Source organism: Felis catus, chromosome D1 (assembly GCF_018350175.1).
Source record: "Felis catus isolate Fca126 chromosome D1, F.catus_Fca126_mat1.0, whole genome shotgun sequence".
Taxonomy (NCBI): domain Eukaryota; kingdom Metazoa; phylum Chordata; class Mammalia; order Carnivora; family Felidae; genus Felis; species Felis catus.
Window position 1 is genome coordinate 88,933,847 of NC_058377.1, and position 23,835 is coordinate 88,957,681.

Below are 23,835 nucleotides of genomic sequence, written 5' to 3' on the forward strand. Positions count from 1 at the left end.
GCTCCATTGGGTCAGTCAGGGTGGTGGCTGAGAGATCCTTTTGGACTCTCCTCGGAGAGAGCGGATGTAATGGGCCCCCGTCGGTTCAGTGTTGGCTGCCATGATGGGCTCGATATTCCATGGACAAGAGGCTGAAAGGTCAGGGGGTACAGCCAGGCGCCAAGAAGTTGGGGTGCGTTTCCTTTCTGAGTGCCAAGAGGTGCACAGCTCAGTTGAAAGCAACCCAGGACACATTCTGGAGGAAATTCTCTGGGTATGATGGTGTATGACTATTTTCTCTGCTCATTAAACCCTCACCCACCTCCGGGGCAATTCCGGGAGAGACTGAGTCACCCAAGACTCATGGTCTGCCCTGGGCGGCCAAAGGCGATTCGGCCACTGAGTGTGATTTTGGCCTCATTCAGAAATGGATCCTGAACAATAGAGCCTTTCACCAGGCGCCCATCACATGGGCGTCAGGGGATGGGGGAGAGTGACGTGGGGGCAACAGGAAGCCTGCCAGCTTTCTGGCCTGGCGGGCCTGAGTGGCAGCAGGGGCTCTCACAGCTAGGAGAGTCCTGGATGGAAACTCGTGGGCTTTGAAGACATCAAACCGTCAAAGAAATGAAGAACAGAATGGTTTCTTCGTGTCCCATTAAGACAGTGGGTTGTGGCTTCATTGGGAACAGCTTGCTCAGGCCTCTTCTAAAGCCAATTCAGGAGTAAGAGCACTGGACTAGGAGTCAGGAATCTAGCAGCTATGGACCCCGGGGGCCCGCTTTTCTCAAAGCTGGCTGGGAGACCCTGCTCAGCCATTCTGGATTTTGTTCGCTCTTGTGTCTCAAGAGAATTTGGTGAGAAGCTGTCTGTTGCCCCACCTGGCTTTAAACACAGATGATCCAATGAGCCATAATGCTTTCCAAAAAAATTGGCCTTTTCTAGCCCTGCTTCTATCAGAGTCAGTTCAGTTGGGTTTGTGAGTTGTGTCATCTTTTTTTTTTAGACACGAGCTCAGCCAATCAGAGGACAGAAACAGAATCCTGGCTCTTTCACGATAAACACTCTGAAAATGCAGCTGCCACTGCCCGGAGGCTTGCATGCCACTTACTCCCAGGAGCTCCGTGGAAGTGGCCGCCATCGGCCTGCAGGGCCATGCTCCTGCTTGATTGGCCTGGCATTTTCGTTTGGTCGGTTGAGATTTCTGGGCTGGGCAGAAGACATCCTCAAAATGTTACCAGGACAGCCTGTGGTCTGGTGTCCCAGCCCTGGGCCAACCCTGAGTCCCAAGATCCTCTCTTCATTTGCCCCGCCTGGTGGACCAGAGGCTGTAAAAGGCAAGGGAAGCCTGAGGCTATGGCTCGGGTTGGATTCTCAGCTCCCAGGGGTTTCATGGGGCAAGCACGGGTAGAATCAGAAAGAGGTGAGCGGCCCACTGTTGGGGAAATCCAGTGAACGTGGAGACCTCCAAATCTTCTCCCCGGGGAGAGCGTGGACATTCCATTAGGGAGGGCTTCCCCGGAAGCTTTACCGGGTTCTTGAGCCAAGGGCCCTGAATCAAGGGACCTCTGATCTTATAATAATATTCCATAAGCTCAAATTCCTCTTTCCAGAACACTCTTTTAGGGCTCACCTCTCCGCACTTTAAAAACCACACAGAAGACAGGTGGCTTCCCGTAGTCAGAGCATCTGGCCCCTGCACAGGGTGCCAGTCACACCTCAGTGTAATCAACTGGACCGCCCAGTCTGAAACCAAGCCCCTGCTTATGAGCTCCGGTTACTCGCTTCTTCTCTATGAATCAGTTACCTCCTGCCTAAAATGGGGATAACGATGGTGCCAACCACATAGGATTGTGGCGAGAATTACATGAATTCTGAGGTGTAAATGCTGAAAACCTCGCTGCTGGCAGTTCTCTGCATGGCCGTGGGAACTGCACAAGGCATCGGGTCCCAGCAACTGGCCCTATTCCCGACTTCAAGAAAAAGCAACTTCCCCAGACACATAGCCAACTCTGGGACCAAATCAGTAGAAAATAAATCCTATTCTGCCTTTGGTTTGTAGAACCAAGCGTCTCTGGGCACAGGATGACTGTGTGTCGCCTTCACCTGGGACACAGAAGGGCCGTCACCCTCTCTCGGGAGACCTGACCTCAGAACTGGCCCTATGACAAGGATGCCCATTGTCGACAAAACTTAGACAAAGCCAGCTCCAAAACTGAAAGTTGGTCTCTTGAAACATTTGCTTCTGGGGAAAACAGCAAAGGTTCTCAGAAGCAGATGCTTCGGGTTAAAGACATTTTAAGTGTCCAACAGGGAATTCTCAACAGGGCCCAGCTGGTGAGTCTCGAGATGTCATGTGGGGGATGGACTTGAGAGCTCTTTGTTTTTGCACCTCACAAGTCTCCTTGTCCTGAGTGGTGTTGAGGGTAGGACAGAGTATCCACTCATTCATTCATTCATTCATTCATTTGTTCAACATGTGCCTACTCTGTGCAGTGTTGTGCTGGGTACTGGGGACACAGTGAGGGAGAGATACAGTCCCTACTGTCATAAAGAAGTTCCAAAATTCCAGCATCTTGGAATCTCTCATTACTGAAGAGACCCTGAAGATAATAGTTTCTTGTTATTCTTTACCTGTTGATGTCATATAGACTTCTCTGAGAAACTGATGGAACCTAGGGATGCTGTCCCACCCAAAACCCTCCATACACACACACACACACACACACACACACACACACGCACACACGCACGCACATACTTGCATACACAGATACATATACACACATAGGCTTGCACACGATTTCGCAGGTTTATAGACACTCTCCCCCTCCCCTGCCCCCAAAGACCAGCTGGTGGATCTGGATGGAAAACCTCTTGTCACTCAGCTCTATCGCTGGTCAGCTGTGTGACCACCCCAATTCCCACTCGCCCCTCAGGAAGTGGACGTGTGGAGGACAGCAAGCTAGGGAAACATTACACAATGCTCGACTCAGCAGACGGGGTGATGTTTCTACCACTTGGGGAGAGACTGGGGCAAACCAAGAAGCTATTCGTCTCCAGCCTTGCCGTTTCATTTGGCAAGGTTTTGACATGTGTTGGGCCGATTTTACTAGACAGACCTATTTTCCTTGATCTGTGGCTTAGTGGAAAATATAGGTAAGACTAATGGTGTTAGGGGTCAGCTAGGATTTATGCCAAGAATGGATGTATCCCAGAACCCTGCCTCATTGGCAGTATAGCACAGAGGTCGGATCCCTGCCTTTCTCACCTGGATGACCGGGGGCAAGTTATTGAACCTATTTGTGCCTCAGTTTCCTTGTCTCTAAAACGGGGTTAGCAATAGCGCCTCCTTCGCAGCATTTTTGCGAGAATTAAATTGGCTGAAGTAGATAAGCCCTTAATAGGCATGCCATACCGTTGATTCTAATGAAGTCCAAACACCGTATCAAACCCTGAAGGGTTGGGATCTTCAACCCATCGAGGAGAAGACTGAGTGTCAGAGAGGAGAAGGAACTACCTAGCCTTATAACCTGGAATGAGTGACCATGTCAGGATTTGAACCCAGCTGTGGGAGGGTCCTCAATAAGCTGAACTACCAACCCGCATGTGAGTCTGGTGCCAGGGAATACGTTAGACAAGAAGGGCACTCCTACCTCTTCCCCTGTGGCAACGAGATCCCTCTCCATGACTCCATGACCTCTCTGACCCTCCTATAGTAACGAGGGTTCTGACGGCCCGGGTGGCATTTCTCCCTCCAGAGAGACTCCTCCCTGAATCTGGAAGTGGCCTTGAACAGTAACCGTTGCCCGTTGGGTCTCTCAGAGGGAGGGACTTGGGACAGTTTACTTATTACATGACACAGGAAATTTATTGGAGACCAGAGGCCTCAACGGAAAACATTCTTGACTTATTTTCAGTTGGAAACGTTTGAGAGATAAAATTGGCCACTCAGTGTTAGCCTTTTGAGTCACAACAGATCCCTAATCACAGAAGTCTCTGTTTTTCGGGAGAGATGCACACACATCTGGGAAGGGCTGCTTCTCTGCAGGGGTTCGTGTTTCTGGTGTGGGTTAAATGCCACTGCCGCCGATGCTGGAGCCCCATCGGGTGACCTGTGGTCCATGGCTACTCACACCTCAGCCTTGCTCTTAACTTCACTTAAACCTTGGAAATAGTCTCAGCTCTGCACTGGGAGTCATAGTTGGGAGGTCATAACAAGTTACCTAAATCAGGGTAGGGAGTAGTAGCCTGGTGATTAAGTCCATAGGTGCACGGTACCAGACTAGTTGGATTTGAATCCCAGCTGCATCATCACTAGCTCTGTGAACCTGACCATGTTTCCTCCCTTGTCTGTACCTCAGCTTCTGTATCTGGAAAGTGGGGATAATAATATCACCTACCTCGTAGGGTTGGGGTTTTTTTTTTTGTTTGTTTTTTTAATCTTTTTTAACATTCATTTATTATTGAGAGACAGAGCGTGAGCAGGGGAGGGGCAGAGGGAGAGGGAGACAACAGAATCTGAAGCGGGCTCCAGGCTCTGAGCAAGCGGTCAGCACAGAGCCCGACGCGGGGGCTCGAACCCACAAACCATGAGATCGTGACCTGAGCCGAAGTCGGACGCTCGACCGACGGAGCCACCCAGGCGCCCCTTGTGGGGCTGTTTTAAGGACAAAATGAGTTCGTGCTCGTAAAGTGTTTAGAGGAGCGTCTGGCATATGTCTAAGTGCACAATGCATGTTTGCTACTGTCCTTGCTGTTGGTATTATCAGTATCCTTTGGAGTCATAATTTGGGTTTGCATAAGTGTTAAGGAAGCCTGTTGGAAAGTCTTCATCAATCATTAAAGGATACACAGCCCTGACAGCTTAGTCCCTTTAAGGCAAGAGGGACCCAGAGGGGAAGAGCTATAAGCCCTCACAGGGATAGTTGGCTTGAAGTGAAGTTTCGGGCACCGTCTCTGCAATCCCTAGGTGGATAAAACCCATCAGGATTAGCAGCTGGACCTTGTCTGTTAGATTAAGGTAAATGGAAGCCGTGGAACTTCCAGTCTGCACAGAATTTCTTCTCTCGGCAGCCCTTTGCTGATCCCTGCTGTGTGGCAGGCCCGTGGACACCTCCCAGTCGAGGACCACTGAAGGCTGAGTTTACCTGTTTCTTCCTGTCTTGGCTGGAAGGACAGACGCACAAAACCACCTGCACCCTCTGCGCTCCGCCGTGCGGACACACACAGCGCATGCGTGTGTTGTCTGGAAGGTCGGGTCGGCAGCCGCATGCGGAACTCAAGGCATTTTATTCAAAAGTCTCAGTTCCTTTTGCATTTGCATGTTCTGGATGCCAGGTGGCAAACTAGAATTAATTTTAATACAACAGAAACTGCCATTCAGCTCCAAACCACCGTCCTTGGTGGTTTATTTTTAACCCGGGAGTGACACGGGCCACCTGGCCAAGTGCTGCCAGGCAGTCGCCCCTCCTGCCCTCTGCTGAAGCCTCCCCCAGGAGCCTCACCTCCAAGGAGTTGGTTGGGAGGCTGTGTTTTACTTTTGTAGGCTGCCGGAAGGGCTGTCACCCCAGCTTCCCCGGTGCGAACGTTGGCTGACAAAGGCCAAAGCTGAAAATGTCAGTGAGAACAAACAATATTTCAAAAGGGCCTTGTGCATTTCCCTCCTCTGTCTTGCCTCATCAGCCAAGTGTTGTGCGAGTGGCTCCAGAAGGACACCAGTCGACCCAGGAAGGAATTAATCACGCAAAAACACATTTCTCCAGTCCACTTAGTTCTGATGCTATGAAGCAGCACCTACGTGCTAATGATACGGAGAGAGAGAGAGAGAGAGAGAGAGAAGCAATTGATATCGGCGGATGTCTTTTCAAAGCTCCATTTCTTGTTTCTTCTTTTAGTATTTTCAGGCTCAGGAAAGCTCATGCAGAAATGTTATGGTTCCAGACACTGTTCGCCGGTGGTTAGCACCTGCTTCCTGCTCAGAAAGGAGAAAGCGCTTCCTGTCCATCCAGCTCAGTAACACTGATCCTATCTTAGTCCTTACGTAGTCGTCGTTTAGGCGTGCCTCTCCCCCTTAGAGCGCAGATTCGCTCTAGTGACACGAAGGAATCCCGGGGCACACAGCGAAGCGGTTTGGAGGGTGGGTTTGGGTGACACGGACCTGAGCTGGGACTCCAGCCCTGCCGTGTAATAGCTGGGCGACTTTGGGAAGGTGTTTCCATTTCCTGAGCTTCGGTTTCCTCGCCTATAAACACTACAGACATGCATACAATTCACCTCTCAGGGTCTGCGGAAGATAATGTAACACGGAACCCCAAAGGTGCTGGGGGCGCGGGGGGACTCTGCAGGAACAGGCCTCCTCCCCCACCCCCACACCCCGACCCCGGGCTACTGGCTCAGAACTGCAGACCAAAGCAACTGAGATTCAGGAAGTCAGCTACAGGCTCCAGACAGAAATGCCTGCTTCCTGGGGCCACTTACGTCTCTGAGCCTCAACTTTCTCATGAATGAACGCGCAGAATCTTCTGACCACCTCTGGAGGAGGCCAAGTGAGAGATGGCGTCTGAGTTAAAGTCAGTGTTGTCTGAAGCCACACCTGGCCCCTGACTAACGATGTGGTGCCTGGCCTGGCACGCGGGCCACCATGCAGTAGTCCCAGAGGAAGGTAAGCTTCCTCAGGAAAGGACAGCCCTCGAGGCTCAAGGAAGTACTCTTCACCAGGACAGCTACAATGACTTAACCTTTCCGCGTTGGAGTTTACTGAAGTGCAGACCGGGGATAATAACAGTCCTAGAAAAATAATGAGTTTTCTCCTAAGGGGATAGAAGCCTTCTGAGATAGTTACACAGGATCGGGTAGAATCAGATAATTTTTCAACTCCTTCTTGAGATTTTAGGTTCACGTCTGCAAAATTCACAGAAGCTCTTGGGTTAAATAATTCTTTAAGCAGCTGGTAGCCATTGGGCCTTTATTTTGAATGCCACTGACTCTTGGGAGCCAGCAACTGATCTTGGCTCTGTCAACATGTTGAAAGTGTGTTTCTTAGGAAATTTTAATGAGTCATTTATTCATTCAGTAAATATTGGTTGAACATCTACTCTCTGGCACACCGTTGTGAGAATTAGAGAAACACTATAAACAGGGAAAAGGCCTTGCTTTTTTTGGAGCCTCCATCACAGGAAGGGTGGATGGATAATAATTAAATGCAAAAATAAATAAACAAGTTGCTGTGGAGGCACAAAAGCAGGGTGAGTGAGGGAGACACCGTGGGCTGGATGACAGTGTTGAGGGAAGTGAGGGGGTGACGTGAAGCCAAACCAAAAATGCCATGATCTAAGGACAGAACATTCCAGACAGAGGGGGTGGCAGATAAGAGTATTCTAAGGTGGCAAAGGGCTCAGTTCCAAAGGAACTGAAGGCAAGCCTTATGGCTGGAGCAGAGTGAGCTACAAAAGGTTAGAGAGGGAGACAGGAGCCAGCTCGTGTAGGTCTTATCAGCCATAAGGACATTTATTCTGGGTACGACCAGAAGCCATCGAGGTTGTTAAGTTATGGGAACAATAAATACCACATGATTGGGGGGAAATGCTCATAGTATGAGATTAAGTGGAAAAAAAGACCATCAAACCAAAAACTGTATATTTAGTACCATTTTTACTATGTAAGTACATAAGTAGACACACCCGCATGAGTGCACAGATACACACACACACACACACACACACACACTCAGAAAACTGAAAGAAGATACAGCAAAATATTTAAAGTGTTGGCGATAGTTGGTGGCCTTGCTTTTCCTTCCTTACTTCCCTGAATTTTGTCGGGTTTCTACAAGTTATATGACTTTCATAATCAGAAATAAATCCTGTGCTTTTTAAAAACTTGGTTGTAAAGCAATTGATGGAGAGAAAGTAGAGTGACCCTGCTTTACTGGGTCCGATCTCAGCGTTGAGCTGAACGTGTGGGGCTTCGGAAGGCCATGTGAATGTGGAAGACTCTGGCCAGTAGAGGTTTTTTAAGTGAGTCTTTTTTTAAAGTTTATTTATTTTGAGAGAGAGAGAGAGAGAGAGAGAGAGAACCCCAAGCAGGCTCCACACCTTCAGCGCAGAGCCCGATGTGGGGTTCAAAGCCACGAACCATGAGATCGTGACCTGAGCCAAAACCAAGAGTCGATGCTTAACCAACTGAGCCACCCAGGCGCCCCTTAAATGAGTCTTTTTAACGAATCTACCCTAAAACAAACTTCTTAGCCTTCGCAGTAATGTATGCAGAAGTATCTAACATTTCTGTTTCATCCACAGATTTGAATATAACCTGCCGATACGCGGGTGTGTTCCACGTGGAGAAAAACGGTCGCTACAGCATCTCGAAGACGGAGGCTGCTGACCTCTGCAAGGCTTTCAACAGCACCCTGCCCACCATGACCGAGATGGAGGCAGCCCTGAGCATCGGGTTTGAGACCTGCAGGTGAGAGGCGAGAGGGGGCGGGGCTTAGAACCCGGAGGCTCCTCCCTGACGGCTGATGGATGGTTGTCTGAAGGGTCGGCCCCACCCATTAATTTGGGCAACTCAACCTGGAACCTGTAGGACAACTGGAATTGAAAGCCGGCTAAAGACACCTTTGTGAATCATAGTGGGGTTGCCGGAGGAGGCCATTAAGGGTCAAGGGTTGGAATCCTCTTGCCTAAAGTGCTTCCACAGCGCTCTCCCGGCTTTGAAGAAGCGTGCAATATCATTGTCGGAACCACAAGAAAACGTAAACCAAATAACAGTGTTTAAAATAAATACGTGCCTGGTGGAGTCCTGGCTCTGCAGACGTGGCTCAAAGCAGAGTTTTTTCCAAACAACTCCCTCTCTCTGTCTCTCTCTCTCTCTCTTTTTCTGTGTCTCTCCGTCTCCCATTTGTTTGTTCCTCTTCTGTGTTGCTCTGGTTTGAGACTGTAAACGAAAGAGCATAACGATTATTAAGATAGATTGTTACACATGATTGGGAAGTGGTCAGAGGGACCCGGAAGGCCTCTGGAGAGACCTTGTGCGGGACATCACTGCGCTCCATGGACCCTTCTGCTGCAGGACGGTCACAGCAGGCAGTGGCCTTCTGCTTCTGAGTTTCCAATGGCCCTGTGGCGAGTGGTACACATTGAAAGCTAGCAGCGGTGACAACCACGGTGAAGTGGTTTGGTCTGGTTTGTTTTCACTAGAAGAGTTCTGGGTAATCCGAACAACCGCTCTGAGGTCTCCACCCAGCCGGCAGCTTCCCCCTGTTTTTGCAATGTATGTCATTAGGTAACATGCTTCCTCTTTCTCATTATACACACACATACAAACACAGGCTGCTTTTTAAAAGTCAAGCTGCAGGGGCGTCTGGGTGGCTTGGTCGGTTAAGCGTCCGACTTCGGCTCAGGTCATGATCTCACAGTCATGAGTTCGAGCCCCGCGTCGGGCTCCGTGCTGACTGCTCAGAGCCTGGAGCCTGTTTCGGATTCTGTGTCTCCCTCTCTCTCCGCCCCTCCCCTGTTCATGCTCTGTCTCTCTCTGTCTCAAAAATAAATAAATGTTTTAAAAAAATTAAAAATAAATAAATAAATAAAAGTCAAGCTGCAGACGCCTTTATCCAAGCCATGAGATGTGAGTTAAGCACGCCTGTCCGCATCCTTGGCTACAGGGTAACGCCCACATTAGGAGTGGGAGCCCAGACTCTCCTGTTGAAAAGGAAAAGAAAAGTCTTGACTCCAAAACTGCACCGATAAGGTAGCCACTCACCACGTGTGGCGGGCTCACTGCAATTCAGTAACATTGAACCCTGGTGCTTCGGCGGCTCTGTCGACATTCAAGTGCTCAGCTAGGACGGATGACTGGCACCTGCTCTATTGGGCAACGCAGATGATAGAACATTTCCATTATCGCAGACAGTGCTACGGAGCAGTGCTGCTCTGACAGAAAGGGCAGATGTGCGCAGACATCTGCGCGTGCTCTGAGCGAGGTCTGGGAGAATGGGAAAGCGGAGGAAGGAAGAAGCTTCGCTGACTCCCAAACCCCAGCTGTAGGCTGCAATGAAGGAAGGCCAATTAGCAGATCCATTTATTCTGTTCCCCCAGGCTAATTGTTTAAATACAGCCCTGGCTAGGCCAGTAGCCTAAAAAAGTAGACTTACGAAGCTGAATTTTGATTGTGAAACACAGGCAAGACATACTTAGGAAACACAGAACTGTTCCCATCTGCTGAAAAGAGGGAGGTTCTTCCCACTCCCACTGGCGAACTGTTGCGCACTTAGGGGTTGGGCGCCCTGCTCCCCACTCGCCCATGTCCCCTCCATGCTCAGACTGCACCCTGGGTCGGTCCTATTACTCCAGTGTCTGGATGAAGCCACTGAGGCTCGGAGGAGTGCCGAGGCTCAAGAAGTGGCCCCGGGGCCACATTGTGTGCGTGGGGAGGAGTCCAGATCCCAGTCCTGCTTCTTCGCCTGAGCCCAGGGCCAGAATTTAATGACCCTCCCCAAGGGCGGACCTCAAGGGGGACGAAGCAAGGTGCATGGATTTGCTGAGCATTTCTTTCCTCCCTGTGAACAGCAACCTGCTGGGGCAGTATACACACATTTAAATTTTAACATCCCAGCTCATGTACGGTGGGATGCATAAAAGTGGCAGTTGGAATGATGTGGCAACACCTCAGGAATAACTTACAAAGGGAATGCAGATTCTAGAATGTCAGTATTACACAAATCTCCTGAATGTGATGGGGGTGGGGTGGGGAGTAGGCTCACCAAGGATATTGTTAATTAAATTAAACAAGAAAGAATATTGTAAATTAAAACAAGAAAGAAAGAAAGAAAGAAAGAAAGAAAGAAAGAAAGAAAGAAAGAAAGAAAGGAAGAAGGGAGGGAGGAAGGAAAGAGAGAGGAAAGAAAGAAAAGAAAGAAAGAAAGAACGAAAGAAAGAAAGAAAGAAAGAAAGAAAGAAAGAAAGAAAGAAAGAAAGAAAGAAAGAAAAAGAAAGAGATGCCTGGGTGGCTCAGTCAGTTAAGCATCCAACCTCGGCTCAAGTCATGATCTCACAGTTGGTGAGTTTGAGCCCGGCATGGGGCTCTGCACTGTCAGAACAGAACCTGCTTGGGATCCTCTGTCTGCCTCTCTTTCTGCCCCTCCCCTGTGCTCGCTCTCTCTCTCTCTCTCTCTCTCTCTCTCTCTCTCAAAAATAAATAAACACCCCCCAAAATTTTTTAATTAAAAATAAAAAAGAAAGAAAAGAAAAACCAAAGGGGCCTAAGAAACCTATCCTTCCACCCGGAGCAGGTATTAAATGTTGGAAAACACATTTCCATAATTTCGCTCCGGTAGCTATGAATCAGATATCTGCCACAGGACAGGTGGCAAGTCTCCTAGGCTCCCATAAAACCTTAGCAGCCGCTCTCTTCTGTGTGCCCCGCCCTGATTAGTAGCCTTTCCCAGATATATGGAAACTTGTTAACATTTAATTGCTCTCCCTCTGCCCACCAAGCTCAGGAGTCTTTGGAGAAACCAGTCTGTCCTTTCAGATGGGGAATTAGTCATGCGCTACAGTTGCAACATAGACCTAATGAGCTCTATGTGCTTAGACATTTCAAATTCATGGCCATTTCCGTGGGTCTTGCAGGGCTCTGCGCTATGTGCTGTCGCCTCTGGCAGGAAAGATTAAAAGGATCTACGCTGCGCGTTTTAGCCAGCATTGCAGTTTCAGAAACTTGCTGGATTTAACTTCACCCTCTTTGTCCTACCTCCCCCGCCCCGCCGCCACCCTCTTCTCAGCCCACATCTCATTTTGAGGCATTTTCCCTTCCGGACAGATTTTGTAGTGAGTATTCAGCTTCTGCGATGCGGATCCAAGAGGCCCGGGTGCTGTCTATTGTATCCAAAGGGGCCTCCAGCTCTGACCTGCTCCCCTGCTCCTGGAAACATCCTGGTAGGGGCAGAGGGGCCTTATGCACTTCTCTGACTGTGCTGCCTCTGGAAAATTCCCGAGCTAAATGAGGCACCGCTATCTACTTAATCGCTATTACTCCCATTTTAATGACAGTCAATTTACTTCCACTGGCAATGAAATTATGCCTGGGATGCTCGTGAGGCAAAACGTACTGTGTTCCTAGCATATAAACAGGGCTTTGTGTTTGCAGTAATGGAGTCTGGAGCAAGGGAATCACAGGAAAAGGTGAGGTGGGGAAGGAAGGGGTGGGGGTGGGGGAAATAGGCAGTTTTGACAATCGCGGGCTGATGGGAAGAGCCACCTCGTCCCATCCTTTGGGGGCTGGTGATTTGATGTGTTTCCTGGAAAATGGGAAGGTGATGGAGAGCTGGAGTGGAACTCACATCATATAAAGTGGTCGTTCTTCCCTCTTCGGCGACTCAGGCTTCCCTCCGCCTGTTCGAACAGACTTGCTGCTGCTGCCCACAGATTTTATCTGAAAACAGGTTTTTCCTTCCTGCCTCTTTCTTTTTTAAAGCTCTGTATAGAGCTCTAAATAAAATCAGCGGTGTCGATCCCCTCCATTCTCCCTCTGCTGTTGTTTTTGGATTTCGTACAACTCAGTTGTTGAAACGTCTGCTGTCCCCAGGGGTGAATTGAACGAGGCGGTGCAGCGTGTGAGATGTCACGTGATGGCGTGTTCTGAAACCCCCGTCACCGCCTTGCAGGTGGATGACCTCTTGCTTGTCTCTTGCAGGTACGGGTTCATAGAAGGTCACGTGGTGATCCCCCGTATTCACCCCAACTCCATCTGTGCCGCGAACAACACCGGGGTGTACATCCTCACATCCAACACCTCCCAGTATGACACGTACTGCTTTAATGCCTCAGGTTGGTTCCAAGTGGATCGTCTCTGCGCTTGGGGTTGCTTCGGGCATGCGGGCCTTCGGCAGTGTAGCTGACAGTAATTCAGTCTTGGCTGAAGTGGGGGGGGGTGGTTCATGTGGCTTCCCCTCACATAACAGATGCTCACTGAGTATCTCCACAGCAGAGACAAGATGCCTATCTCCAGGGTGCTGACTTTCTAGGCAGGGAGGCCAACAGGAAACAGAGAGATAGTAAATACCTTAAGTGATGGGACAGAGTGGCGAGTGCTCTAAAAAGGAAAGCAGAGCGGGGAGCTTTGGTCTGAGAAGGTGGCCAGGGAAGGTGCCTGTGAGGAGGTGCTTTTGGGGGAGCCCCAGCTGGAGTCAGGGAGGAAAGCCAGGGGCAGGGGGGACAGCCAGTGCAAAGCCAGGTGTCGGGGAGCATGGTGGCTTATTCTGAGGACGCCAAGGTGGCCAGGGTGGATAAAGCCCCGCTAGCAGAAGCGAGAATGCCAAGGAATGAAGTCAGGGGGGTAGACAGGGGCCAGATCACCCAGGGCCCTGTAGGCCATGATAGAGAATGTGGATTTTACTAGGTTCACGTGAGGGAAAGTCTTTGCGGGGTTTTGAATAAAGAAGTGACATGAATCTAATGAGAGCGTTGGTGTATGAGCCAAATGGCTTAGCTCAGAGGTATTTATTATATGTTGGGGCTGTAGAGAAAGCTGGGAGGATATACTGTAAGCCTTTGACCTTCTTGAGTTTCCTTTCCCAACAATTGAGAGCCTGACAACTGGAGTATGAGAGCGCCAAGCTACGACGTGCACACTGGGCTGCTGGCCAGGCCCCTCTCCCTGTCTAAGGGACCTCCTTCCCACTGGCCTACAAACATGCTCATAAGTCTAATTCAGGCTCCAGCAAAATTCAAAAATTCCACGCATCGTGTACTTTCAGCGTCTTTTGAGAAGGGTCAAAAACGTAAATGTCGGGGCGCCTGGGTGGCGCAGTCGGTTAAGCGTCCGACTTCAGCCAGGTCACGATCTCGCGGTCCGTGAGTTCGAGCCCCGCGTCAGGCTCTGGGCTGATGGCTCAGAGCCTGGACCCTGTTTCCGATTCTGTGTCTCCCTCTCTCTCTGCCCCTCCCCCGTTCATGCTCTGTCTCTCTCTGTCCCAAAAATAAATAAACGTTGAAAAAAAAAAATTAAAAAAAAAAAAAAAAAACGTAAATGTCAAATTTTGAATGCCGACAATCAAACATTGATCGATTACTTACTTCTCAGACTGGGCCTTCTGTCCCTTAGGAAAGTTTTAGATTGTGTGAAAGGAAGATGGAACCACAAGATAAACCCGATAAACACGTCTTCCTGGCATATCGGTTCTCCTTAAAGATGGGAAGGAGGGCTGAGTTAAATTAGCTGGACAGTGGTTAAAGACAGTATCTGTCGGAGACAAATACAGATTGTTATACGATGACTGAAGACGTTGTTTGCATGAGACAAACACAGATGTCATATATGGTAGTAGAATATCAAATCTGCATGGATTTTTAAGTGCAAGTGGAAGCATCAAAATAATTGTGAGATTACGTCAGTAGCTTTCACTCTCCGGCCACCCACTGTGGCGTGACCAGTCGGGATCCGAGTGGGAAGTCGAAGGAGAAGTCTAGACTTTAGGAGAAAGAGAAAGTTTCAGGGTTGAATAGTTGAAATGGGGTGTGTGAAGCCAGTAAAATTATGTCAAATACATGCAGGTCCCTAAGCCTGTGGGAGGGACCCTCAAAACACAGAGGAGAAGACCGAAGAGTGTTTTCTCTTCCCTGGTATATGAGCGAAGGGTGCGAATGAAGTTCAACCAAAAAGAGGAGTGTCCAAATGAGGCTAAACAGTACATGGCCCATACCCCGTTCCCACACTCAAACCCACACCATCCGTCTGATGACACGATGGTGAGAAAACCCACGTGCAAATAAAGGAGAAATAGACACAAAGCCACATGTGGCCTAGCTAGCTTATTTTCTTGCCAGAGGTCAGAGGAGGGCTTTGGGAAGATGTTGTGTTTTAGACGAAGGAGTTGGTCACATGGGACAGGGCTGCCATGGGACTGCATACTCCAGAGTCTCTGGGTCCTGCCTGTTTCTTCTCCCACCGAATCTGGTCAAGTGAGTGTATGCCATAGATTATGTTGTTGCGTATCCACATTGTCTCACCTGTTTGACGAGTTAGTATCGCTTGCTGGAAAGAACCTGAACCCAAAAGGCTGGAAGCTCGCACTGTTTTATTGCCTGGAATTGCAGCCATCTAGACAAGTTACTACGGAGACTTCTCTCCCTGCCCTTATTTTTGCCTGTAAGGATGGGCCTATCCTCAGAGAAGGGAGTGAACAGTACTAATCAACTTTCCTCTTCTTTGCGGGGGAGGCGGTAGTCCAGCTGAAAAGTTGGAGAAGTTCAGGGAGTGTGTGCAAACGAAAATGGTTGTAGCAAAGTAGTCAAGGTTAAGGGGAAGATTTCCTCTTCTCTTATCCAAATTTACTTAATGTAGATAGGCTGCTTTTATACGTTTTTCTTTAAGTTTTTTGTTGTTGTTTTGTTTTTAAATGTTTATTTATTTTGAGAGAGAGAGAGGGCATGAGTTGGGGAGGGGCAGAGAGAGAGGGAGACAGACAATCTCAAGCAAGCTCCAAGCTGTCAGCACAGAGCCCGATGTGGTTCTCGATCCCACAAACCTAGAGATCATGACCTGAGCTGAAATCAAGGGTGGGACACTTCACCGAATGAGCTACCCAGGCGGCCCAGTTTTCCTTTAAATTTTAAAAAGAGTGTTTATCGATCCACTATATGTACCCAGTACTCTGCTGGGCAAGTCGAGTGAGAAAGAACCAGTGGCCATATTTCTTGTCTTGGGAGGTTATTTCGTTGAAGCGATGAAACAAAACAAACAAAAAAAAAAGAAGCTGGAGAAGACTGTTTATCTCAGGAGAAAGTCTAAATGTCTTGGTTTAGAGTCAGATGAAAGAGGGGCTAAGGGGACTATGGGTCTTGATAACCTTCTGTTCTATGCAGGGATCTCATTGGAAAGATCCTTGAATCCAGCTTAGCTGGAGAGTTGCCAGCAGCTAGTCAAGACCCAATGATGTGATCCCCCACAAGACCCTTTTGGTCTACAGGGACCAAATCCAGCTCAATCTTAGCAGATCGCTTCCGTGTGCTTACAGTTTCAGCAGCAGTTTTGTAAAAGATGGCCTGTGGGTTACAAATGAAAATAAGGCAGACCCTGGGAAGGCTGCATGATTTTTATTTTTATTGCTTTCTCTCTCAGGAAGGCCCAGCACAAGCATGGTGACTTTTGTGTTAACAGCGCAGAGAACTGACTTGAGTTGGTCCATTTTTTAAGTTTGCCTCCAGTAAAACACCCCATTCTTTTTTGAAGGAGGGATTTAGGAGAGGATTCTACATCCCTCTGTCTCTTCGCTCTTTCATCCATTCAACAAGTACTTACTGGATATCTAGAGTCTATCAGGCATTGAGGAAGATGTCTTTCTACCTGGCACTGAGTCATTGGCCGGATGGAATAATTAACATTTCTCTTGGCTGTTTTGCTGCAGTGGAGGCAAAGTTTAGAGAGGCAGCCCACCAGGAAGCCCACCCCAGAGTCTTTCTAACGACCCCTTGGGTTCAGGAAAGGCTCACCAGGCCTGATTCTCCCAGCAGTGCAGTGCTCATTAAACAGAATAAAAAACTGTCAGTGACGCTCTGCTGTCTGACAGGGGAGCATGAAGGTATTAATTGCACATTTGGGTCACCATTCATCCTAGTGTGCTCGGCAGATTTGATATTCTTTATAAAAGTTAAGGTGAATTGGAGCATGAAGAGGCTCCGTTTGAACAAATGCTCTAATGATTTACAAAACTGTCTTGGTGTTTTTTTTACATCGTGCCCCGGTCTATTACAACCCAACTCCTAGAAGTTCCTTCCCAGGGCAGTGCTGTTGTGTTTGAATTTGGGGAACGTCGTTCCATCCCTGTCATTAAGAGGTCATAATCCAAGGCTGTTTCTGGATTTGTGCAAGTGACAGTACCAGAAGCATCCGTGGGGCACCTGGGTGGCTCCGTCAGTGGACTGCCTGACTCTTGCTTTCGGCTCTGGTCATGATCCCAGAGTCATGGGATCGAGCCTCATATCAGGCTCTATGCTGAGCGTGGAGCCTGTTTAAGCTTCTCTCTCTCTCTCTCTGTCTCTCTGTCTCTCTGCCCCCTCCCCCACTTGAGTGCTACTTCCCTCCCTCCCTCCTGGCTTCCATCCCTCCCTCCCTCTCTCTCTCTCTCTAATAAAATAAATAAATAAATTTTTGAAAATTAAAAAAAAGAAGCATCTCACAGGTCAGGCCAGTTTCTGGTGGTGTTACCACAACAGACAGGGTAGATACTCTTCAAGATCTCCCAGGTTGGCTATCTGTCCTGATTTTCAGATGAGGAAATCCTTGGGAAAATTATTTGAAAGCTGTAAAAATCTAAAGAAGTATTGTTATTGTCCCCCATGACCTTGTGAATTCCTCAAAAGCAGAGACAGGAACATGTTCATCTTTTTGCTCTTTTTAAAAAAACCTGTCACATGAGTAATGTTTAAAATGAATAAATGAACTGTTATTTCTAAAACTTTTTAAAAAATATTTCTTACGGCGTTGCCATTCAGGGTTTATCTACACATTTCTTGACCTGTTTATAACGGCAGTCCATTTGGAGAGTTAACATCTTAGGTGTGTTTCCTGGAAGAATGGGCCTGTGAGAAATTACCTTGGTATTTCCTCTTTCGTTCATTCAACAAATATTTATTAAGTGCCTTTCTGACCGATCACACATAAATGTTCTGCCCAAGATAGCTAAGGTCACTACACATCGTGTAGAACTTACATATTTCTATGGAGCAGGGGTTAGGGGTTGGGAGATGTGCCCTGAACAACCATCAGGTAAAATGAACAAGATAATCTGAGAGAGAAGAATCCAGAAGAGCTGCAAGCAAATGTGTGATGGTGGTGTATGTAGGGGATTGGTAAAGGGCTGGCTGACATTGGACAGTGAGGAACAGCCTTACTGAGGAGGTGACTTTCTCTGAGACTCTCTTCTGAGAAATCTTTTTACTTAGCCTTTACAAGAATGGATTTTCCTAAAACCTGTTTTGTTTTTTTGCCAGTTGAACATACAAAGGCATCCCCTTTACCTGTAGGAAAAGATGCTTCTGGGGGTTGGGAAGCAACCAAACCTTGTTTTGTTCAACTTGTGTTTCTGTCCAATGTTATGAGTACCCATTAATTTATGGCAGAACACTTAAAATATTTATAACAGCCTTCCTAGTGATAGCAGTCTTCCTACCTCCATTCATTCATCCATCCATCCATCCATTCATCCATCCATCCACCCGTCCCTTTCTTTGTCTTTTCTAAGAAGCAACTCTAGGGAGAAACCAACCTAACAAATAAGCTGCCATTTTGGACACAGGTGCATGTGCGCGCGCGCGCACACACACACACACACACACACACACGCATACACAGTATAAAAGCTATAATTCACAAATGGATCCAAACTTCCTACAAAAGCACAGCCAGTTCAAAGTTCTCTGAGTTTTTAGAGCTCAATACAAAGTCTAGTTACCAAAGAGAGCATTTGGGCATAAATGGAACAGCCGGTTAAGGCATTCTTCGATCTTGTTTTTTTAGGGCTTAGGTATGCAGGGTGGAATTTGCAGGGCATTTTCAGTGGGCTTTACACAGTGTTCTCAGACAGCTACTTAGTAATGTCTCTAGGTGGTTAGGAGTATCCAAGGTACAGTCAGAAATCTTTATTCCTGAAGAAGAGGGGAAAGTAGAAGATAAGATGGAGAACAAAGAAAAAGAAGCCAGGGTGCCTGGGTGGGATATGGCAGCACAGTGGTCTCAGGAAATAGTCTGGGCACCTAGACCAATGGTGGGCAACCTACCTCATTAGCTATATGTTGAGAAGAAGTCTAGACAGAGTAGGCACTTAAGGATCCAGCTAAGTTAATCAACACATCTGTGCATCAAGAAGCCACTAAAGATTCGTTTGTTTTGGAATATTTTTTTTTGTTTTAAAACTTTTTTTTGACTTATTTTTTATTTTTTTTAATTTACATCCAAATTAGCATATAGTGCAACAATGATTTCAGGAGTAGATTCTATCAGGTAAATTCTTGGTGCTTATTTTAATGTATATATTCTCATGCTGGTCACGTTGATAAACATTTGATTATATTGGTCTGTCCCGTGTTTCCATCATTTCTACAGAGTATTGGGATCGCATATGATTTTATTATAGTTCACACTTCTTTATTAAAAAATGTTTTTACACTGTTCCCATATTACTTTTATTCATTTATATGTTTATTTATTTTGAGAGAAAGTGCATGTGCGGGAGGGGCAGAGAGGGAGGGAGAGAGAGGATCCTAAGCAGGCTCCGTGCGTCAAGTGCAGAGCCCGACACGGGACTCCATCTCACAAACTGTGAGATCATGACCTGAGTTGAGATCAATGCTTAACCAACTGAGCCACCCCAGCAACCCCCCCCCCCCAACATTACTTCTATAATAACACACATGAGAAGTAATTTCTAATCGATGCCTCATTCCAGAAGGACATGTCTATCTTATCTACCATAATATCCCCAGCCTTCCGCAACACTTGATGGAGAACATACATATGTGTTTGTTTAATGAATGAATCCGTTAGGGTGGAAAGAGGAACAAGTAAGCTTCCCAAAATGTATGAAGGTAAATAAAAATGGAAAATGCATCACAAAGGTCAGGGAAGTTCCTAGGAAACTTAATCAAGTTTCAGAAAAAGAAAATTATTTAGTTCACTTATATGCGAAATCTAAAAACCAAACGAACACGCAAACAGAATCAGACTCGTAAATACAGAGTACAAATTGATGGTTGCCAGAGGGGAGAAGGGTGGGGGATGGGTGGGGGATGGGTGAAACAGGTGAAGGGGAATTAAGAGGTACAAACTTCCGGTTCTAAAATAAGTAAGTCATGGTGATGGGAAGTATGATATAGGGTATGGTATAGGGAATACAACTAACATTGTAGTAACGTTGAAAGGTGACAGATGTCATGGTGAGCGCTGAGTAATATGTAGACTTCTTGAATCACTATGTTGTACACCTAAAACTAATGTAACATTGTATGTCATCTGTATTTCAATAATAAAAAAAAAAAGAAAATTATTTCAGAAAATGTTTAATAAAACCCCATACTAACCAACAGAAATCAGTTCTGCTCATAGTTTTTACTGTTCTCATGCCTTTTTTCTTTGCTACCCCACAGCTCCGCCTGGAGAAGATTGTACATCGGTCACACACCTGCCCAATGCCTTTGAAGGACCAATTACCATAAGTACGTATCTCTTCGAACCTTCATTGAGTTTCTCCATTCTTGGGAAAGGGATCAGATGCATTTTCTGTGTTTCACATTTGAGCAGAATAGTTGTTTCCCTCGGCCAGGGACACTGGCTGTGATTCACTGGCCCTTCCCCTTCTCCTGCAGTGGCTTGAAACTACAACTTGGTTGACCCCAACACATTGTTCCTCAAACTGCAGTCATTCGAAAACCACTTTCTTTTTGACGCCTCTGTGTACACAGAACAATCATTCCCTTGATATTTTGCGTTTAATTGGTCCATTCTTTTCTACTTAAACTATGTTCATTTAAAAAAAAATACCTGAAAATGGAAAACCCAATTCTTGGTCGTAAGTAGAAGATATCCTTAAACATATGCTTAAAATGTGGGACAAATTAGGTCACGTTCTTAAATTCTAGCTGCTGAAGGTTCTGAGTCTGAGCTGTGTTTTTTCTCATAGAAGGGGATTAGTAAGTCTCAGGGGGAGAGGCATTCCAGCCCCCTAAATTTTGTTTAATGGTAGTATTGAAAGAAAATTATAAAGGGCATAGATTTCCTGGTAGGGGTTTCAACATTATTTATACCACACCCACCTAAACTCATCTCGGTTACCCCAAGAAGGAGGCGTCTGGCACTGTATGAGAACAGAAAATCTCAACCAAAATTTTCAGAGCGGTCAACTTATTAACCCTGACCTTCTGGCCTCTGAACCTCATTTTTGGGGGGAAGCGTCATAATGTTGAGGAGGCCTGGTTTCTGCCTCCTAAGGACCAGACCCCTCAGTGTACAAGGGAACAGTGGTGGCAGTGGCAGAGGGCTGAGAATTCTTCCTGGCCACGCCCATCCAGCCCCGCACTGTTATATAGAAAATTGTCCCTGACCTGTGCCTCAGGGAAGGAAAAGGAGGCCCGCACGGTGAGATGTGCTGTCTCAGTCAGGCTTGGTCTAGTTCCTTACCACCTGGGTGATCTTAAAGGAAGGACTTACTGTCTCTGAGCCTCAGTCTTCTCATCTGGATAATGGAACAACAGGTGAGATTTGAAAAGAAAGTGAAGAAAGGTAATATGTCTAAATGTGTGCTTGGCCCATAGTCACGTTCAATAAACGTCCCACTTCCTTGGTGCTTACCAATGCCTTTCAAAGTCCAGACCTATCCGAGTTGCGTCACATTTTCTGATCAAATCTTCATTTGCAGAGATTATCGGGCTGTTCGAGACTTTGGAATATTTTTTAATGTATGTTTTACTAATAGTTCCACTTGGGCAAGCCAGATGGGTGGACAAAAGGAATATTTAGTCCAGGGCAATATAGCAGAAAATAATTTCAGCTAAATGCACACTTGTGCGGTGAGTGGGCCAGACTTGACAAAGGCAGCCAGTCTTTTTCAGGGGAACAATGAAGGAAATCATTCTTGCATTTTCTCCTCCTGTCTATTCTAGGCTTTGCCTTGTTGAAATCAAAGATTTTGAGCTTTATATGCCTCTGTGCTTCTCAAATTCAAGTTTGAATGTCACAGAGGACGGGCAAGGGCTCTGTCACTGTTGAGGCATGCTGATGTCTTTTTTTTTTTTTTTTAATTTTTTTTTCAACTTTTATTTATTTTTGGGACAGAGAGAGACATAGCATAAACGGGGGAGGGGCAGAGAGAGAGGGAGACACAGAATCAGAAACAGGCTCCAGGCTCTGAGCCATCAGCCCAGAGCCTGACGCGGGGCTCGAACTCACGGACCGCGAGATCGTGACCTGGCTGAAGTTGGACGCTTAACCGACTGCGCCACCCAGGCGCCCCTCAGGCATGCTGATGTCTTAACCAGAGTAGGGGCTCATGAAGACTGACAACATTCGCCCCTTAGAAAGAAGGGGGCATTGATTCTTCATGGATTTGCAAACATATATTCCCTGTTGAGACTACTAACCTCTTTGCTCCTGCTTCCAATCCTTTCTAGAAACAGTTGGAATCAATAGCAACAAATTTTACATGTCCTTGAGAAGGGAGAATAGGGACCAGTGGGGAAATTATCATTTTTTTTGAGACCAGCTAAATTTTGGATACTATGCTAAGCACTTTACATACAGTGCATCATATAGTGCTCATAACAGAAGGTAGTACCTTTCCCATTTTACAAATGACAGAAGTGAAATGAAGCCCGGTACCAGCTTTGTCGAGAGGCACACAAAGCTGGGATTCAAACATGGACACGTCCAAACACACCCTCTTTCTCCCGCCCCATTTCTAAGAGGCGGGGGTGGGCAGGGGAGGGTACACTTTCTTAGTGCATCACCTACTCCCCCCACCCATCTAGCTAGGTAGTTAAGTATTGTTTTGCTTCATCACAAAGAAAAATAGCTTTGAAGTCACTGTCTTACATGATAATCCACAGTCTTGCTTAAACTCAGAAAATGTCGGCTGTCAAGTTCTGAGAGTGCCTTCTCTTTCTCCCAGCCATTGTTAACCGTGATGGCACCCGCTATACCCAGACGGGTGAATACAGAACTAACCCTGAAGACATCTACCCCAGCAACCCCACTGACGATGACGTGAGCAGTGGATCGTCCAGTGAAAGAAGCACTTCGGGAGGCTACAGCATTTTCCACACCCACCTTCCAACTGCCTACCCGACCCAGGACCAAGACAGTCCCGGGACGTCCGACAACCCAGAGAATCCCCCCATCACCAGTAAGGAGAATGAATCACTGTGCTTTCCGATGGCGATTTGTTTGCAGAAACATCTCTGGTCTTCCTGAGTGACGGGCACTCACTTGTGTGTCGATTGTCTCCTGTCTCTAGAAGTTGGTGACCTCATGTGGGGAGGTGGGCTATTACGGTTGTCAGTGCCCTGTATGCATCGGCTGCTACCGCCTATAATTTTTGTCCATCTGCTTCTCTGTTTTGCTTACCTTGGGAGAAGTAGTGCCATTTTGGAAGTCTTTTTAGAAGAGTTTTTCTTGTTCTCTTGTCTCAGGGACGTGGTGACAACTCAAGCATGACACGGAAGCTGTTTTTACTTTTACATGTTTCTTTCTTGTTCTTATCCGCCTTTGGATAAGATTGTTTTCATACAGCTGGGATCGTAATGCACGCATACCAGTCCATCCGCTTTTCTCAACCGAACCTTACATTTTTGTGTTTTAACCTGATTTATGCTGTTTTATTGATGGCGTGAGAGTCAGTCACCTTCATCACCCGCGATTTACTAAACAGTCCCTTTGTTTTGGGTTTAAGGAAACATATCTGAAGGAGTTATCTGATCAAATTAAATCTGCTTAAAAGTTGTATATCCCAGCCTGTAGGGGAAGGCTGTTAATACTTGCTTGGATATGTGGGTAATTCATCACGTTAGGACTGCGAGAGTGGAAATATGTAAACATTGTGTTCGATCTCGTTGAGGGTTTTTTTTTTTTTTTTTTTTTTTGCCCTTTGTGCCCACTTTCACCGGAAAGTGTTTGCATCGCCCTCTCATCTCCTTCTTTGCTTTTTCCCTATGGTTTGTTTTAAAACAGGTTTTCAGATTGGCCGCGTTCCTTCTGTGGAGGATTACTCAAACTGAAACAGGGTCTCTGCCTCTTGGGCAGCTTTCCCAGTACGGTGTGGATTTTTCTTTCTTCCTGTCTATGGCTCTGGAGGGCTGGAACTCCGGTCTCCAA

At 47.0% G+C, this 23,835-nt stretch overlaps 1 protein-coding gene and 1 long non-coding RNA gene across 18 annotated transcripts in view; one reads left to right on the top strand and one right to left on the bottom strand.

Annotated features, from left to right (window-relative positions):
• Positions 1-23,835, top strand: part of CD44 (CD44 molecule) — a 91,437-nt gene that overhangs the window by 27,624 nt on the left and 39,978 nt on the right. For all 17 annotated transcript variants that reach the window (XM_019812260.3, XM_019812261.3, XM_019812264.3 and 14 more), the window contains exons 2-5: positions 8,277-8,442; positions 12,670-12,803; positions 20,118-20,186; positions 22,634-22,867. In XM_019812260.3, coding sequence (XP_019667819.3) covers positions 8,277-8,442; positions 12,670-12,803; positions 20,118-20,186; positions 22,634-22,867 — 603 coding nt within the window. The remainder of the gene's footprint in view (positions 1-8,276; positions 8,443-12,669; positions 12,804-20,117; positions 20,187-22,633; positions 22,868-23,835) is intronic.
• Positions 7,613-9,188, bottom strand: LOC123380570. The gene is made up of 2 exons (XR_006586515.1): positions 9,005-9,188; positions 7,613-8,913 (listed from the first exon to the last, which is right to left on the bottom strand). It is a non-coding gene; the product is annotated as an uncharacterized LOC123380570 (long non-coding RNA).